The sequence below is a fragment of the Theropithecus gelada genome, chromosome 9 (genome assembly GCF_003255815.1).
Source record: "Theropithecus gelada isolate Dixy chromosome 9, Tgel_1.0, whole genome shotgun sequence".
NCBI lineage: Eukaryota > Metazoa > Chordata > Mammalia > Primates > Cercopithecidae > Theropithecus > Theropithecus gelada.
This window is the reverse complement of record NC_037677.1, coordinates 11,972,911-11,990,179: the sequence shown is the minus strand read 5'-3', so window position 1 is coordinate 11,990,179 and position 17,269 is coordinate 11,972,911. Positions and strand designations below refer to the sequence as shown.

Here is a 17,269-nt window from a genome sequence, read left to right as displayed (position 1 = left end):
CCTGCCTCAGCCTCCCGAGTAGCTGGGACTACAGGCGCCCACCACCACGCCCGGCTAATTTTTTTGTATTTTTAGTAGAGACAGGGTTTCATCATGTTAGCCAGGATGGTCTTGATCTCCTGACCTCATGCTAAGCCCACCTCAGCCTCCCAAACCAAAGTGCTGGGATTACAGGCGTCAGCCACAGCGCCTGGCTAAGACTTTTTTCTTACATAGTAAAAGAAATTTTAGGCCAGTCGCGGTGGCTCACCCCTCAATCCCAGCACTCTGGGAGGCTGAGGTGGGCAGATCATGAGGTCAGGAGATCGAGACCATCCTGGCTAACACATTTTAGGCTGGGCATGGTGGCTCACGCCTGTAATCCCAGCACTTTGGAAGGCTGAGGGGGGTGGATCACGGGGTCAGGAGATTGAGACCATCCTGACTAACACAGTGAAACCCCATTCTACTAAAAATACAAAAAGTTAGCCGGGCATCGTGGCAGCACCTGTAGTCCCAGCTACTTGGGAGGCTGAAGCAGGAGAATGGCTTAAACGTGGGAGGCAGAGGTTACAGTGAGCTGAGATCACACCACTGCACTCCAGCCTGGGTGACAGGGAGAATCATCTCAAAAAAAAAAAAAAAAAAAAGAAATTTGAAATACATTTTTTTAAAAAAATGTTTTTTAAAGGCCAGGTGCAGTGGCTCATGCCTGTAATCCCAGCACCTCGGGAGGCCAAGGCAGGCGGATCATGAGGTCAGGAGATTAAGACCATCTTGGCCAACATGATGATACCCTGTCACTACTAAAAATACAAAAATTAACTTGGTGTGGTGGCATGTGCCTGTAATCCCAGCTACTCGGGCGACAGAGCGAGACTCTGTCTCAAAAAAAAAAAAAAATTAAAAAAAAAAGAAATAAAACCGTAAGAACTATGTGGGTTTTTTTGTTTTTTTTTTGTTTTTTTTTTTTTTGGACAGAGTCTTGCTCTGTTGCCGAGACTGGAGTGCAGTGGTGCGATCTCAGCTCACTGCAACCTCCACCTCCTGGGTTCAAGTGATTCTCCTGCCTCAGCTTCCCAAGTAGTTGGGACTACAGGTATGCTCCACCACACCAGGCTAATTTTTGTATTTTTTTTTTTTTTTTAGTAGACACGGGGTTTCACCATGTTGGCCAGGCTGGTCTCAAATTCCTGACCTCAAGCAATAGGCCCACCTCAGCCTACCAAAGGGCTGGGATGACAGGCGCAAGCCACCGTGCCCAGTCACAAGTAAGGTCTTAAGGATCTTGTCATCTTTTATAGAGTGAGTAGAAGTAGACACATACACGAGAAGTATTTTGACTCTGAGGAGAGCCAATAGGTCGATATTTTGGCAACCAACATTTTGCTACTTAGAATAAAGTGATGTGCTCAGAACAACGATCTTTGAGGAAAAATAAAATAATAAAATGGTATGTGTGTTATATGATCCGTTGTGTTGAAGTAATGAGGGATTTAAATTCAGAGTTAATGGCTCAATTCCCTTTCTTCAGTAGTTATATATCTTTTTTTTTTTTTTTTTTTTTGAGACAGAGTCTTGCTCTGTCACCCAGGCTGGAGTGCAGTGGCGCGATCTCAGCTCACTGCAGCCTCCACCTCCCAGGCTCCAGGGATTCTCATGCCTCAGCCTCCTGACTAGCTGGGATTACAGGTGTGCACAATCACCCCTCGCTAATTTTTGTATTTTTAGCAGAGATGGGGTTTCTTTATGTCAGCCAAGCTACATATCTTTATAGACAGTGAGGCTGACCTACGCCCTTGCTATTAGATGCTCCTTTTTTTTTTTTTTTTTGAGACTGTGTTTCGCTCTTGTTGTCCAAGAGCGCAATGGCACGATCTTGGCTCACTGCAACCTCTGCCTCCTGGGTTCAAGTGATTCTCCCGCCTCAGCCTCACGAGTAGCTAGGATTACAGGCATACACCACCACACCTGGCTAATTTTTGTATTTTTAGTAGAGATGGGGTTTCTCCATGTTGGTCAGGCTGGTCTTGAACTCCTGACCTCAGGTGATCCGCCCGCCTCAGCCTCCCAAAGTGCTGGGATTACAGGTGTGAGCCACCGCACCCAGCCTAGATGCTCCTTTTTACCTCAGATTCCAGCATTAGTTTTGACAGATGTTTTCGCTCTTCTGTGGTAAACGTCTCCTTTTGCAGTTCCTCAAACCGCTTGGCAAACCAGTCTTTCTCCTCCTGGCTCTGAAGTTGGGAGGTTTCAATAGAAATCTGCCCACAGTAGATTTGATTGAGATAGACTAACACTTCCTCAAGTGAGGCCTCTTCCTTCTCCATGTTCAATAATCCTGTGAAATACAATCAAAGGGGTCATTTTAAAATATAATCATGTGGCAAGTTAATTCTGGAACATACCAAAATAATTACTTCAACACAGAGTTCTTTATTCTTAATAACTTGGGTCATTATTGGCCGGGTGCTGTGGCTCACACCTGTCATCCCAACATTTTGGGAGGCAAGGCGGGTGGATCACCTGAGATCAGGAGTTCGAGCTCAGCCTGACCAATATGGTAAAACCCCGTCTCTACTAAAATTACAAAAATTAGCCAGGTGTGGTAGCGTGCACCTGTAGTCCCAGCTACTTGAGAGGCTGAGGCAGGAGGATCGCTTGAACCTCGGGAGACAGAGGTTGCAGTGAGCCAAGATCACACCACTGCACTCCAGCCTGGGCAACAGAGCGAGGCTCCGTCCCAAAATAAATAAATAAATAAATAACTTGGGTCATTATTAATGCTTATCTAGATTTTTTCTAAAGAAAAAAACTAGGCCGGGCGCGGTGGCTCAAGCCTGTAATCCCAGCACTTTGGGAGGCCGAGACGGGCGGATCACGAGGTCAGGAGATCGAGACCATCCTGGCGAACATGGTGAAACCCTGTCTCTACTAAAAAATACAAAAAACTAGCCGGGTGAGGTGGCGGGCGCCTGTAGTCCCAGCTACTCGGGAGGCTGAGGCAGGAGAATGGCGTAAACCCGGGAGGCGGAGCTTGCAGTGAGCTGAGATCCGGCCACTGCACTCCAGCCTGGGTGACAGAGCGAGACTCCGTCTCAAAAAAAAAAAAAAAAAAAAAAAAAAAAAAAAAAAAAAAAGAAAAAAACTAAAAATATGGTCAGAGGTCATGAAGTAGTAAAACTAGGAGGGGGGGAAACCCCACTTCCTTCACAAAGACAGAGCCTGCTGCTGCTTTATGCCAAGTTTTGATTCTACAGTAATTTCTTTTTCGTGTGTGATGGAGTTTTTGCTCGTTGCCCAGGCTGGAGTGCAGTGGCACAATCTTGGCTCACTGCAACCTCTGCCTCCCAGGTTCAAGTGATTCTCCTGCCTCAGCCTCCCGAGTAGCTGGGACTACACGTGCACACCACTACATCTGACTAATTTTTGTATTCTTAGGATAGATGGGGTTTCACCATGTTGGCCAGGCTGGTGTCAAACTCCTATCCTCAGGTGATCCTCTTGCCTCCACCTCCCAAAGTGCTGAGATTACAGGCATAAGCCACCACACCCGGCCCCAACCTTTACTTTATATTGCTTAGCAAGCTTGTCCAACCCGCAGCCCACAGGCTGCATGTGGTCCAGGACAGCTTTGAATGTGGCCCAACACAATGAATAAACTTTCTTAAAACATTGTGAGATTTTCTTTGTGATTTTTTTTTTTTAGCTCATTAGCTATGATTAGTGTTAGTATATTTGATGTGTGGCCCAAGACAATTCTAATTCCAGTGTGGCCCAGGGAAGCCAAAAGATTGGACACCTCTGGCTTATGGTTTCTTACAACAAAGTTTATTGTTTTTGTTTTTTTTTTTTTGGTATATAAAGATTTAAAGTATTGGTCTTTTGAGGAAGTTAGATGCATCACCACTATATTCCAACTGAGTCATTAATCATGTCGTTTAATGTTTACCACATTAACTCGTTTGCTTTTATGAGGCGCTGAGGAATCAGTTCTTTCTGCAGAGGTTCAACTGAGGAATCAGTTCTTTCTGCAGGGGTTCAAGAAAAGGGCCTTTGGAGGCCCGTCTCAAAAAAGAAAGAAAAAAGAGAGAAAACTACCACCTTATGCCGGGCACTCATGCCTGTGATCCCAGCACTTTGGGAGGCCGAGCCGGGCAGATCACCTGAGGTCAGGAGTTCGAGACCAGCCTGACCAACATGGAGAAACTCCGTCTCTACCAAACATACAGAATTAGCCAGGTGTGGTGGCACATGGCTGTAATCCCAGCTACTCGGGAGGCTGAGGCAGGAGAACCGCTTGAACCTGGGAGGCGGAGGTTACAGTGAGCTGAGATAGCACCATTGCACTCCAGCCTGGGTAACAAGAGCGAAACTCCATCTCAAAAACAGAAAAAAAGGGGCCGGGCGCGGTGGCTCAAGCCTGTAATCCCAGCACTTTGGGAGGCCGAGACGGGTGGATCACGAGGTCAGGAGATCGAGACCATCCTGGCTAACACGGTGAAACCCCGTCTCTACTAAAAAATACAAAAAACTAGCCGGGCGAGGTGGCGGGCGCCTGTAGTCCCAGCTACTCGGGAGCCTGAGGCAGGAGAATGGTGTGAACCTGGGAGGCAGAGCTTGCAGTGAGCTGAGATCTGGCCACTGCACTCCAGCCTGGATGACAGAGACAGACTCCGTCTCAAAAAAAAAAAAAAAACAGAAAAAAAGAAAAGAAAACTACCACCTTGCAAAACCCAGGTAACCCTCCGAACCCTAAGAGACGCTAAAATGAAAGTTGAGGGTTTAAATGCCGTTACATCTTGGGTTAGTTTACTACACGGCATTAGATGACTGAAACATGACTCACTGATACACACAATCAGAATTTGGTATTTGCAAGATTAACTTTAAAAAGTAACATGAGGTAGGACCCTGAAATCATGACTGATGATGCAGGCCCAACTTTTTCTAAGTTCCCAGGCTGGGAAAGAAAATAGAATGAAGGGGGCAAGCTTTGGAATGGAGGCAGCCCTGGATTTCACCCCACCTCTGCCACTGAGCAGCTATGAGTTATATAAGTTCTCTTTGTTTTTCCATCTACAAAATAAAGAGGACAATGACTACTTTTGGGAGTGGTTTTGAGAATAAATTGACATATGCTAAGCATATAGCACTTTAGAGTTCATGGGTTTTTTTTTTGTTTGTTTTTTCAGACAGGATCTCACTCTGTTGCCCAGGCTGGAGTACAGTGGCATGATCAAGGCTCACTGCAGCCTTGACCTCCCAGGCTCAAGTGATCCTCCCATGTTAGCCTCTGGAGTGCCTGGAACTATAGGTGTGCATCATCATGCCCAGCTAATTTTTTTTTTTTTTTTTGTAGCAACAGTCTCACTGTGTTGCCCAGGTTGGTCTCAAACTCCTGGGCTCAAATGACCCTCCCACCTCGGGCTCCCAAAGTGCTGGGATTATGGGTGTCAGCCATTATGCCCAGCCAATTCAATGTTTTTGAACCTTAAGAAAACAAGCCTCCTCAGAACTTCTAGAATCCCAAGAATGCTCCTTCCTGACCGTACCTCAACGTGCCCCCTTGGGTTTCCTCACACCTGTGGGAGCCTCAGCTCCAGCGGGGATGCTGCTTCTTCAAGAACAGAGGCAGGAGCCAGGCCTGGTATGCAGCTCCGAGCTCCCACCTGCTGTGCAGAAGCCATACCTGCCGTGTGGAAGGGTCCCTGCAGTGTCTGCACCAAGGCTTGGATTTCAGGCACATTCTCCAGCAGGGCTTGCCCGGTGAAGAGGGGGTTGATTTTGGCAGCTTTATGACCATGCTCGCGATATACTGTCACCAACCTGGCAAGGCCGTGGTCAACTAAATTGGGGAAAATTTAAAAATACGAACAGTTTAGGAGATGACTACAAATCACAAAAATCAGCTTTTCAAAGAAGCTCTTACAGCTCTAGACACCTTTTTATGTATTTCTTTCTTTCTTTATTTATTTATTTACTTTAGAGACAGCATCTTGCTCTATTGCCCAGGCTGGAGTGCAGTAGAACCATCATAGCTCACTGCAACCTAGGCTCAAGTGATCCTCCTGCCTGAGCCTCCCAGGTAGCTGGGACTACAGACGTGCACCACCACACTTGGCTAATTTTTAGTTTTTTTTTTTTTTTTTTTGGTGAGGTTGGGGTTTAACCTTTTTCCCCGGCTGGTCTTGAACCCCTGAGCTCAAGTGATTCACTCACCTTGGCCTCCCAAAGAAGGCCAAGAAACACATTTTTACACTTTGTGTTATTTTCAGAACCCAGAGACAATTGCTAGCATATTTTCAAACTTTTTTTTTTTTTTTTGAGACATTGTCTCACGCTGTCACCCAGGCTGGAGTGCAGTGGTGCAATCTTGGCTCACTGCAACCTGCGCCTCCCAGGTTCAAGTCATTCTCCTGCCTCAGCCTCCCGAGTAGCTGGGACTACAGGCGCCCACCACCACACCTGGCTAATGTTTTGTATTTTTAGTAGAGACGGGGTTTCACCGTGTTAGCCAGGATGGTCTCGATCTCCTGACCTCATGATCCACCCCCCTCGGCCTCCCAAAGTGCTGGGATTACAGGCATGAGCCACTGCACCCGGCCAAAGCACATTTCTTTACTTGGAGTAGGTTTAGTGAGTAAAGAACAGAGAGGTACTGAACACACACAGGATGTGTTTGCACTAATACAGCAGGTAGGTGGAGCCATAATAGGTCAAATAAACAAATCAAACCATCCCAGGAAATGAACTGATTTCAGCGTGGGAGTTAGTCCTACAAATTGCTAAGGGTTCTATTTTGAACCTTATTCAAGTTCTCAATTACTGTCATATGAAGTAGGAAAGCTTTATGTTTGTGGCTAAAATCCAGATAGACTATGTCTAAAGCATGTCCCTGTAGGCCACTCTCATCTTTTATTTTTTTGAGAAGGAGTCTCGCTCTGTCGCCAGGCTGGAGTGCAGTGGCGCAATCTCGGCTCACTGCAAGCTCCGCCTCCCGGGTTCAAGTGATTCCCTGCCTCAGCCTCCTGAGTAGCTGGGACTACAGGTGCACGCCACCACACCCAGCTAATTTTTTGTATTTTAGTAGAGATGGGGTTTCACCATGTTGGCCAGGATGGTCTGGATCTCCTAACCTTGTGATCCACCTGCCTTGGCCTCCCAAAGTGCTGGGATTATAGGTGTGAGCCACTGCACCTAGCCCCCACTCTCTCCTTTTAAGTACATACTCTTCCCTGGGCTCTACAGCACTGCAGGAACTTGGTTTTCTTTCTAACTCCAGAGCTACTCAACCTCAGTCACTTTTGGGGGACTTCTCTTTGCCCATCTCTAAATATTGGTAGCCAGGCATGGTGGTGCACACCTATAATCCCAACTACTCAAGAGGCTGACCAGGAGTTCAAGGCTGCAGTGAGCTGGAATCTCACCACTGCACTCTAGCCTGGGTGAGAGAGCAAGATCCCATCTCTAAAAACTAAAATACATAAAATATTGGTACTCCCCAGCTCTGCCCAAGGCCACCTTCTCAGTCTACTTTCTCTCTGAGCGATCTCCCCCCAACTCATGATTAGTGGTACAAGAACAATAGCAAACCTACAGGGTAACCCCCATTCCCATTGCAAACCAGCAGCCATACTGAAAACATCCCCTTAGAGGCCGAGGCCAGTGGGTCACTTGAGGTTAGGAGTTCAAGACCAGTCTGGCCAACATGGTGAAATCCCATCTCTACTAAAAACACAAAAATTGGCCGGGCGCGGTGGCTCAAGCCTGTAATCCCAGCACTTTGGGAGGCCCAGACGGGCGGATCACGAGGTCAGGAGATTGAGACCATCCTGGCTAACACGGTGAAACTCTGTCTCTACTAAAAAAAATACAAAAAAACTAGCCGGGCCTGGTGGCGAGCGCCTGTAGTCCCAGCTACTCGGGAGGCTGAGGCAGGAGAATGGCGTAAACCCGGGAGGCGGAGCTTGCAGTGAGCTGAGATCCGGCCACTGCACTCCAGCCTGGACGACAGAGCAAGACTCCGTCTCAAAAAAATATATAAATAAATAAATAATAAATAAAAATAAAAATAAAAATACAAAAATTAGCCGGATGTGGCTGCACGTGCCTGTGGAGGCTGCGGCAGGAGAATCGCTGGAACCTGGGAAGTGGAGGTTGCAGTGAGCCGAGATGGTGCCACTGCACTCCAGCCTGTGTGACAGAGCGAGACTTTGTCTCAAAAAAAGAAAAAAGAAAACATCCCCTTAGAGAAGAACGCATGTCAACTCCTAAAGATCACTGCTTCTATTCCTTTTTCCTTTTTTTTTGAGACGGAGTCTCGCTCTGTCACCCAGGCTGGAGTGCAGTGGCACAATCTCAGCTCAATGCAGCCTCCAACTTCCGGGTGCAAGCGATTATCCTGCCTCACCCTACCAAGTAGGTGGGGTTGCAGGCACGTGCCGCCATGCCCAGCTAATTTTTGTAGGTTATTTTTCGGTTTTGTTTTTCTTTTTCTGAGATGGAGTCTTGCTCTGTCGCCCAGGCTAGAGTGCAGTGGCATGATTGTGGCTCATTGCAACCTCTGCTTCTCAGGTTCAAGCGATTCTCCCATCTCAGTTCTCCTGAGTAGCTGGGATTACAGGCACATGCCACCACGCCTGGCTAATTTTTTATATTTTTAGTAGAGACGGGGTTTCACCATGTTGGTCAGGCTGGTCTCGAACTCCTGACCTCGTGATCCACCCATCTCTGCCTCCCAAAGTGCTGAGATTACAGGCATGAGCCACTGCGCTCGGCCCACTGCTTGTTATTTCTAACTGCTGGCTAGCCGGGCTGCTAATGATACGCTAGAATACTGACACAGAAGTTGGCACAAAATAACCCTCCTTGCCCCAAAGAATATGAGGCATGGAGCAGTTTGGCACCAGCAGAAAGAGGAAGCCCTCTCTCGTGTCAGGCACATCCTCCATCCACCCTGGCAACCCATGCTCCCTCAGACTGCCATTTCTTCCGGCAGGTTTCTTCTTCCACCAACCCTGTCTCCAACCCCTTCCCTCTCTGTCCCCAGCTCCTTCCACTGAGATCTCTGGTGCTCTGTTTCATGAACAACAAACCTCTCTGAACGTTCCTCACACTCCTGGGCTTAATCAGAACTTGGCTGTCCCCAGAGAGCACGAGTACAACATGAAGCTACTCAGTGGCCCTCACCCACACGCTCCAATCGTGAAGACAAAGGTAGGCCCTCCTCATTCTTCACTGACATCTCCCTATCATTAGTTCTCTCTTTATAAACCCGTCCTCTGAGGGACAAGCAATGGCACTAACTCATCTCAAAGTGCTGACGGTCATTAAAAAAATAGTATTATAGAAGAATGATTGATGAAAAAGCCTCAAGACTTAATGAATGGCCAGGCGCAGTGGCTCATGCCTGTAATCTCAGCACCTTGGGAGGCCAAGGTGGGCCAAGGTGATCTCATCACCTGAGGTCAGGAGTTTGAGACCAGCCTGGCCCACATGTTGAAACCCTGTCTCCACTAAAAACAAGAAAATTAGCCAGGCCTGGTCACAGATGCCTATAATCCCAGCTACTCAGGAGGCTGAAGCAGGAGAATCGCTTGAACCCAGGAGGCGGAGGTTGCAGTGATCCAAGGTTGCGCCATTACACTCCAGCCTGGGCAACAGAGCGAGACTCCGTCTCAAAAAAAAAAAAAAGAAAGAAAGAAAAGAAAGAAAGAATCAAAAATTGAGACCCAGAGAGATTAAGTAATGTGCCAGTCAGTAGGAACTTGGGGTCAGGACCTAGATTACTCCCTACTATAATTAACAGTACTACTATTNAGAAAGAAAGAAAGAAAGAAAGAAAGAAAGAAAGAAAGAAAGAAAGAAAGAAAGAAAGAAAGAAAGAAAAAGAAAGAAAAGAAAGAAAGAAAGAAGGAAAGAAAGAGAGAGTCTGGCTATATTACCCAGGCTGTACTCAAACTCCTGGGCTCAAGAGATCCTCCTGCCTTAGCCTCCCAAGTAGCTGCGATTACAGGTGCACGTCATCACACCCAGGCAGATTTGTTATTTTTTGCTTACTGTATTCTCGCAGTTTTCCACAGTGAACATGTGCAATAAAGCTTTTGTTTTTTTTTTTTTTTGAGACAGTCTCACTCTGCTCTCATCAGTTGACTTCGTGCTTATAACAATCAGTTCTATTTGTCCCTAAGTCTGTTGCTGTGGGAAAAAGTAAAATATTAGGGGGAGAAATCAGAAAAATCTAGAGATTTTTGCACTCATATTGCTTTATTTTTATTTTTTTTTTTGAGACGGAGTCTCACTCTGTTAAAATTGTTTTAAAAGAAAAAACAAAAGAAGTAAAAAAAAATAAGCAAAATAAAAATAAATGGAATTAACTGATCAAGTTCCAATTTCAAATGCTCTAGATAAAATGTACTTCTACTGTATTACCTTCATAACAAAAAATGAAATTAAAAGATTTAATTCTTTTTCCCTGGAAGGATAGAAAAATAAATAAATAAAAATAAAATTTAAAAGAATGAGAGCACAGAAATAGAATTATTCATAAAATACTTCCTACTACTGGATGGCCACAGTGGCTCACACCTGTAATCACTTTGGGAGGCTGAGGCAGGAGGACCCGTTGAGGTCAAGAGTTTGAGATCTGCCTGGGCATCAGAGCGAGACCCTGTCTTTACAAAAAAATACAAAAATTGGCCGGACGCAGTGGTTCACACCTGCAATTCCAGCACTTTGGGAGACCGAGGTGGGCGGATCACAAGGTCAGGAGATCAAGACCATCCTGGCTAACATGGTGAAACCTTGTCTCTACTAAAAATACAAAAAAATTAGCGGACATGGTGGCAGGCACCTATAGTCCCAGCTACTTGGGAGGCTGAAGCAGGAGAATGGCGTGAACCCGGGAGGCGGAGCTTGCAGTGAGCCAAGGGCTCAGAGCAAGACTGAGGCTCCTTCTCAAAAAAAAAAAAAAAAAGAAAAAAAAAAAATTAGTTGGATGTGGTGGCACGTGCCTGTGATTCCAGCTACTCAGGAGACTGAGGTGGGAGGATCACTTGAGCCCAGGAGTTTGAGGCTATGGTAAGCTGTAATTGTGCCACTGCATTCAGCCTGGGCAACACAGAGTGTCTCAAAGAAAACAAAACAAAACAAAAACAAAACTTTCTATTACTGCAGAAATGCAAGAATTTCTGTAAGAGAAAAATGAATACCTTTACATTAGGCATAATACTGCCCGAACAATTTACTGTTCGTAATATCTGCAAAAGGTCACAGGAATTAGATTTGATGTTTAAGTCCCTAATGAAGCCAGAGAGAATAGAGAAAACAACAGCAGATACACGCCTGCACTCCTCTATAAAGGCATGCTAGATGCTCAAGAAATATTTGTCATTATTTGAATGAAGTCCTGAGATCAAGAGTCACACTTCATGATAAAAGCTTTTCAGAGCCCTCAAATTCAGAGTACAAGAGCTGAAGCAGCTTCTTCTCCCTCACTTTGCACCCTCCCATGCCAAGTCGTGGGCCCGGTGGGCATGCACGCATTACTCCAGTCTGCCCTGCTGCTGGACAGGCTGAGTCAAGCTGGGCCAGACTGAGCTTTTCCAGATTTTGAAATTTGGAATTCAGAGACAGCTTATGAGAAAAGAGCTAGCCAGAGACTGCTGCCTTCAGAAAAGCCTAGTTGAGGGCAGATGGCTTGAGCTCAGGAGTTCAAGATCAGCCTGGCCAACATGTGAAACCCTGTTTCCACTAAAAATACAAAAATTAGCCAGGCATGGTGGTGAGCACCTGTAGTCCCAGCTACTCAAGAGGCTGAGACAGAAGAATCTCTTAAACCTGGGAGGTAGAGGTTGCAGTGAGCCGAGATCATGCCACTGCACTCCAGCTTGGGCGACAGGGCGAGAACCTGTCCAAAAAAAAAAAGTACAAGAGCTAATATTTTCATGGGCTGGGTGCGGTGGCTCATGCCTATAATCCCAGAACTTTGGGAGGCAGAGGTTGTTGGGTCACTTGAGGTCAGGAATTTGAGGCCACCCTGGCCAACGAGGTGAAACCCCATCTTTACTAAAAATACAAAAATTAGCCAGGGTGGCACATGCCTGTAATCTCAGCTACTCAGGAGACTGAGGCAGGAGAATCACTTGAACCCAGGAGGCAGAGGTTGCAGTGAGCCAAGATCACCCCACTGCATTCCAGCCTGGGCCACAGAGTGAGACTGTGTCTCAAAAAAACAAATAACCATTCTGGCTAACACGGTGAAACCTCGTCTCTACTAAAAAAAATTCAAAAAACTAGCCAGGCGAGGTGGCGGGCGTCTGTAGTCCCAGCTACTCGGGAGGCTGAGGCAGGAGAATGGCGTAAACCCAGGAGGCGGAGCTTGCAGTGAGCTGAGATCCAGCCACTGCACTCCAGCCTGGGCGACAGAGCGAGACTCCGTCTCCAAAAAAAAAAAAAAACAGGTCGGGCACGGTGGATCATGCCAGTAATCCGAGCACTTTGGGAGGTCGAGGTGGGTGGATCACCTGAGGTCAGGAGTTCGAGACCAGCCTGGCCAACACAGAGAAACCCCATCTCTAATAAAAATACACAATTAGCCAGGCATGGTGGTGCATGCCTGTAGTCCCAGCTACTCGGGAGGCTGACTCAGCAGGAGAATCACTTGAACCCAGGAGGCAGAGGCTGTGGTGAGCCAAGATCGTGCGACTGCACTCCAGCCTGGGCAACAAGAGCAAAACTCCCTCTCAAAAAAAAAAGTACACCTAAACCCACCTCCATTTTAAATTGGCATTGTTGATAAATAAATTCGAGTTTCCTTGGAAATTGAGGTTTACAGAGGTGAAAGTACAAGCTGTTACAAATATCTAGTTACAAAGAACACTCACCATGGGTCAAATTGTAACTAGAGAAACCACTGCCATCCAAAAGGTTACTAGGGGCAAATTCAATATCTATTTAATTATTTATTTATTTATTTATTTATTTATTGAGCCAGAGTCTTGCTCTGTCACCCAGGCTAGAGTGCAGTGGCGTGATCTCAGCTCATTGCAACCTCAGCCTCCCAGGTTCAAGTGATTCTCCTGACTCAGCCTCCTGAATAGCCAGTATTATAGGCACACACCACCAGGCCCAGCTAATTTTTGTATTTTTAGTAGAGATGGGGTTTCACCAAGTCGGCCACGCTGGTCTCGAACTTCTGGCCTCAAGTGATCTTCCCACCTCAGCCTCCCAAAGTGCTGGGACTACAGGTATGAGCCACCATGCCCAGCCTCAGTATCTCTTTAAAGCCTTAATACAAGGGAAGTCTTAGTGAATGATGTGGTCACCTGTGTAGACATTTATTTTAGCCAAGATAAACATATGAAGAAAGAAGGCCAGTGAACCGGACGCGGTGATAAACATCTGAAGAAGATAAACATATGAAGAAAGAAGACCCGTGAACCGGGCACACTGCAACGAGCTGTGATTGCACCACTGCACTCCAGACTAGGTGACATAGCAAGACTTCATCTCAAAAACTAAAAATAAAACAGTAATAGTTTAATATGTTGCCCAACATATAAAGATACTTGATAACTAATGTTATGCCTGCACATACAAAATGAGAATATACTATATGTCACAAATAAATTGCATATATAGAACCCTCTTTTCATTCCTTAGGAAGTATAAATTATTTGGGGCTGGACACAGTGGCTCATGCCTATAATCCCAAAACTTTAGGAGGCCGAGGCAGGTATATCACCTGAGGACAGGAGTTCAAGACCAGCCTGGGCAACATGGCAAGACCCTGTCTCAAGTGATCTGCCTGCCTGGGCCTCCCAAAGTGCAGGGATTACAGGCGTGAGTCACTGCACCCGGCCCCACGTCTGCCACCACACTGGCTAATTTTTGTATTTTTGGTAGAGATGGGGTTTCACTATGTTGGCCAGGCTGGTCTTGAACTCCTGACCTCATGATCTGCCCGCCTCGGCCTCCCAAAGTGCAGGGATTACAGGCATGAGCCACCGTGCCTGACCTAATAAATAAAATTAAAAAAAAAATTTTTTTGATGTGAAATATGAGGTGAAAAAGATATAGGTGGATTGCTCATCCCAGATTACCATAATACCTCTATGGCAGAGACTTCTATGATTCCCAACTTCCATTCTCGCCTCTCTTTGATAGTAATAGAGAGCCTAGTATATGGCCAGCCAGAATAAAGAGCCACTTGCCAGCCTTCCCAGTAACCTGGTGGCCATGTGACTAAGTTTTGGACAATGAGATGTAGCAGCAATGTATGCGACTTCTGGGTCACGCTCTTAAGGGGAAGGAAAGAAGATATTCCTTCTCTTTGTATATCACAGCACCTGAACTCATCCAATCTAACACAGAATTTGGTACAAGAGGTGGGTGGCTGCCCTAACAGAGCCTAAAAATACATATGGCATTGACTTAGCAGACAGGCAACGGGTGCCAACACAGGTATTTCCACCTAGAAAGCTGATGGGCAGTGTTATGTCACAGGACAAAACATTTGGTGAAACTGAGGCAGACTGCATGCCCTTGAAACCTGTAGCTCAGGAGTGTATGTTCACTGTTTCTCGTCACTTTCAGGAATGCCCAGAAGAAAGATGAGGTCAAGTTGGAGCTCCCTAATGAGCAAGTAGACATGAAGGGGATTTCAGCTCTGCAAAAAGGAGGTACCCTCCTGGCCAGGCACAGCAGCTCACACCTGTAATCCCAGCACTTTAGGAGGCCAAGGCCAGTGGATCACTTGAGGTTAGGAGTTCGAGACCAGCCTGGCCAACATGGTGAAACTCCATCTCTACTAAAAATACAAAAATTAGCTGGGTGAGGTGGCAGGTGCCTGTAATCCCAGCTACTCGGGAGGCTGAGGCAGGACAACCGCTTGAACCCGGGAGATGGAGGTTGCAGTGAGCCAAGATCGTGCCACTGCACTCCAGCCTAGGCGACAAAGCCAGACTATGTTTTAGGATTAAAAAGAGAGAGAGAGACAGAGATATGAGATTTATTTTAAATGCCCTCCGAGGTGAGGAGCACAATATTGAAGTTCTAGTGTGTGACTGATGGAAGATTCAAAGGTCAGGTGTCCAGATGCTGGAGGGGATCTTCAACATTAATCTAATAATCAGATCAAAGATGCCAAATGATTTTCCTCTAATAATCAATCTGTAAGTATCTTCTACTCCGTGAGGACAAATAACGATACAATAATTTTAGGGCATAAATCAAATACTCAAAATTAGTCTCGCAAATGAGCATACAACAGAAGTTCCAAAAACTGACATTCATGACTGTTAATTCATTAAAACCACCAGCACATACCGAGGTGTCAACAGAGTGGCTAAAAGGAAAAGAAAGAAACCCCACCAGCACATAGTTCCAAATTCGGCAGAGTTAAGACTTAAACTCTAAAATTAAAGTAACAGACTAGCTACAAGGAGACAAATACATAATAAATATCATGCTGTCTTCCAAGACTGGAACTAACTGCCCATTTCTCCCAAGCAGTGCAGTCTTGGACCCCCCACCTGCTCACATAAAATCCTCAGAGATGGTCCTGGAAATGTATCCTTGGGAGATTAAAACTTTACTTCTCGCACAGCTCCGCCTCATTAAAGAGTTGGTTTTCTAGGCTGGGTGCAGTGGCTCAGCCTGTAATCCCAACACGTTGGGAGGCCGAGGCTGCAGGATTAGCTTGAGCTCAAGAGTTCAAGATCAGCCTGGGCAACATGGTGGGACCCCATCTCTACTAAAAAAAGAAAAAAAAAAAAGAAAAAAAAAAGCCGGGCTTGGTCGTCCCTCTGTGTCCCCAGCTACTCAGGACGCTGAGGTGGAAGGATAGCTTAAGCCCAGGAGTTCAAGGCTGCAGGCAGCTGTGATCGCAGCACTGCACTCCAGCCTGGGCCACAGAGCGAGACTTCGTCTAAAAAAAAAATAAAATATAAAAGGAAAGAAAAAGAAAAAGAAAAAAAGACTTTCTCACATGTTTCCAACAAAGGAAAGAAAAGCTCTTCCAAAACCAGGTCCGGACCAGCAAGATGGGAAGACCACCCAAGCGTGGACCTCAAGGAGCCTCAGTTACAGAGGCTGGACGGGAGATGACCGACACTAAGCACACACACCTACCCTCTGCTCCCCTCACCTCCCCCTCCTCCCCACTGGCCGCGCGTTCAGGCCGGCGGTCGGTTCCCCGACCCCGACACCCCACCGCAAATCGACCAGGGGATGATGCTTCTGCGTCCCAGCCCCCGCTCCCACCGCCCAGGCCCCATCCCCGACCTGGGGGACGCTCCAGGGGGCCCCGGGGCTCGCGGCTCTCGGGCTTCCTCGGCCGGTAGCCGTAAACGCCCCGCTCGGTCTGGTAGCCGCGCCAGATGAGAGGGGGAGCCCGGCCGAGGCCCCGTCGTGCTGCTGCCACAGTAGCAGAGGCCATGTTCACCGGGTCCCCCGGCCAGGACCCTGAGGCGGGAGCCCGAGGTGTTCCCAGCGGCCCTGGTAAATCCGGGACTCTCAACGAGGAGGCCGGAGCCCCGCCCCCAGACAACTCCCCCGCGACTGATTGGCCGAGGGGCCGGACCCTCGAAGCCAATCCGTGGCAGCGGCGCTCACAGCGAAGCCTCGCCCAGGATTGGGGCGGGACTCCAGGGCGGTGCCGGCGGCTGAGACCGCTCTGCTCCAGCGCAGGACGGGGCAAGTAAGTGTCCCGCGGTGCGGTACCTGCTCTCGGTACGAAACTGGATGTAGCTGCAGTGCCTGCAGTCTCCCGCCAGGAGTGTTCACCCATCACGCCTGTGCCCAACCTCATAGACACAATCTAAGGGGTCTGTTACGTACGGAAAGGACAAATTAGCCACAGGGTGGATAGGAAGTGGCTAGAACTGAGACCAAGGGACGCAAAAAGGAAAGGTTATTTGGGGCAGTTGGAAAACCAATACCCCTATTTTTTTTGTTTTCTTAAGAAACTTTAAGAGAGGCTGGGCGTGGTCACTCACGCCTGTAATCCTGACACTTTGGGAGGCCAAGGGGGGAGGATAATCTGAGGTCAGGAGTTTGAGACCAACCTGGCCAACATGGCGAAACCCCGTCTCTACTAAAAATACAAAAATTAGGTCGGGCGCGGTGGCTCACGCCTGTAATCCCAGCACTTGGGGAGGCCAAGGCGGGTAGATCACCTGAGGTCGGGAGTTCGAGATCAGCTTGACCAACATGGAGAAACCCCGTCTCTACTAAAAATACAAAATTAGCCGGACCTGGTGGTGGGTGGCTGTGGTCCCAGCTACTC

General features: G+C 47.3%; 1 protein-coding gene across 3 annotated transcripts in view; it reads right to left on the bottom strand.

Moving 5' to 3' along the window:
* The window catches only part of DHTKD1 (dehydrogenase E1 and transketolase domain containing 1), a 58,064-nt gene extending 41,532 nt beyond the window's left edge, over nt 1-16,532 (bottom strand). For all 3 annotated transcript variants that reach the window (XM_025397459.1, XM_025397457.1, XM_025397456.1), the window contains exons 1-3: nt 16,267-16,532; nt 5,672-5,827; nt 2,109-2,320 (exon numbers count right to left, since the gene is read on the bottom strand). In XM_025397459.1, coding sequence (XP_025253244.1) covers nt 2,109-2,320; nt 5,672-5,827; nt 16,267-16,420 — 522 coding nt within the window. In that variant the 5' untranslated portion in view covers nt 16,421-16,532. The remainder of the gene's footprint in view (nt 1-2,108; nt 2,321-5,671; nt 5,828-16,266) is intronic.
* Nucleotides 16,533-17,269: the final 737 nt, after the last annotated feature.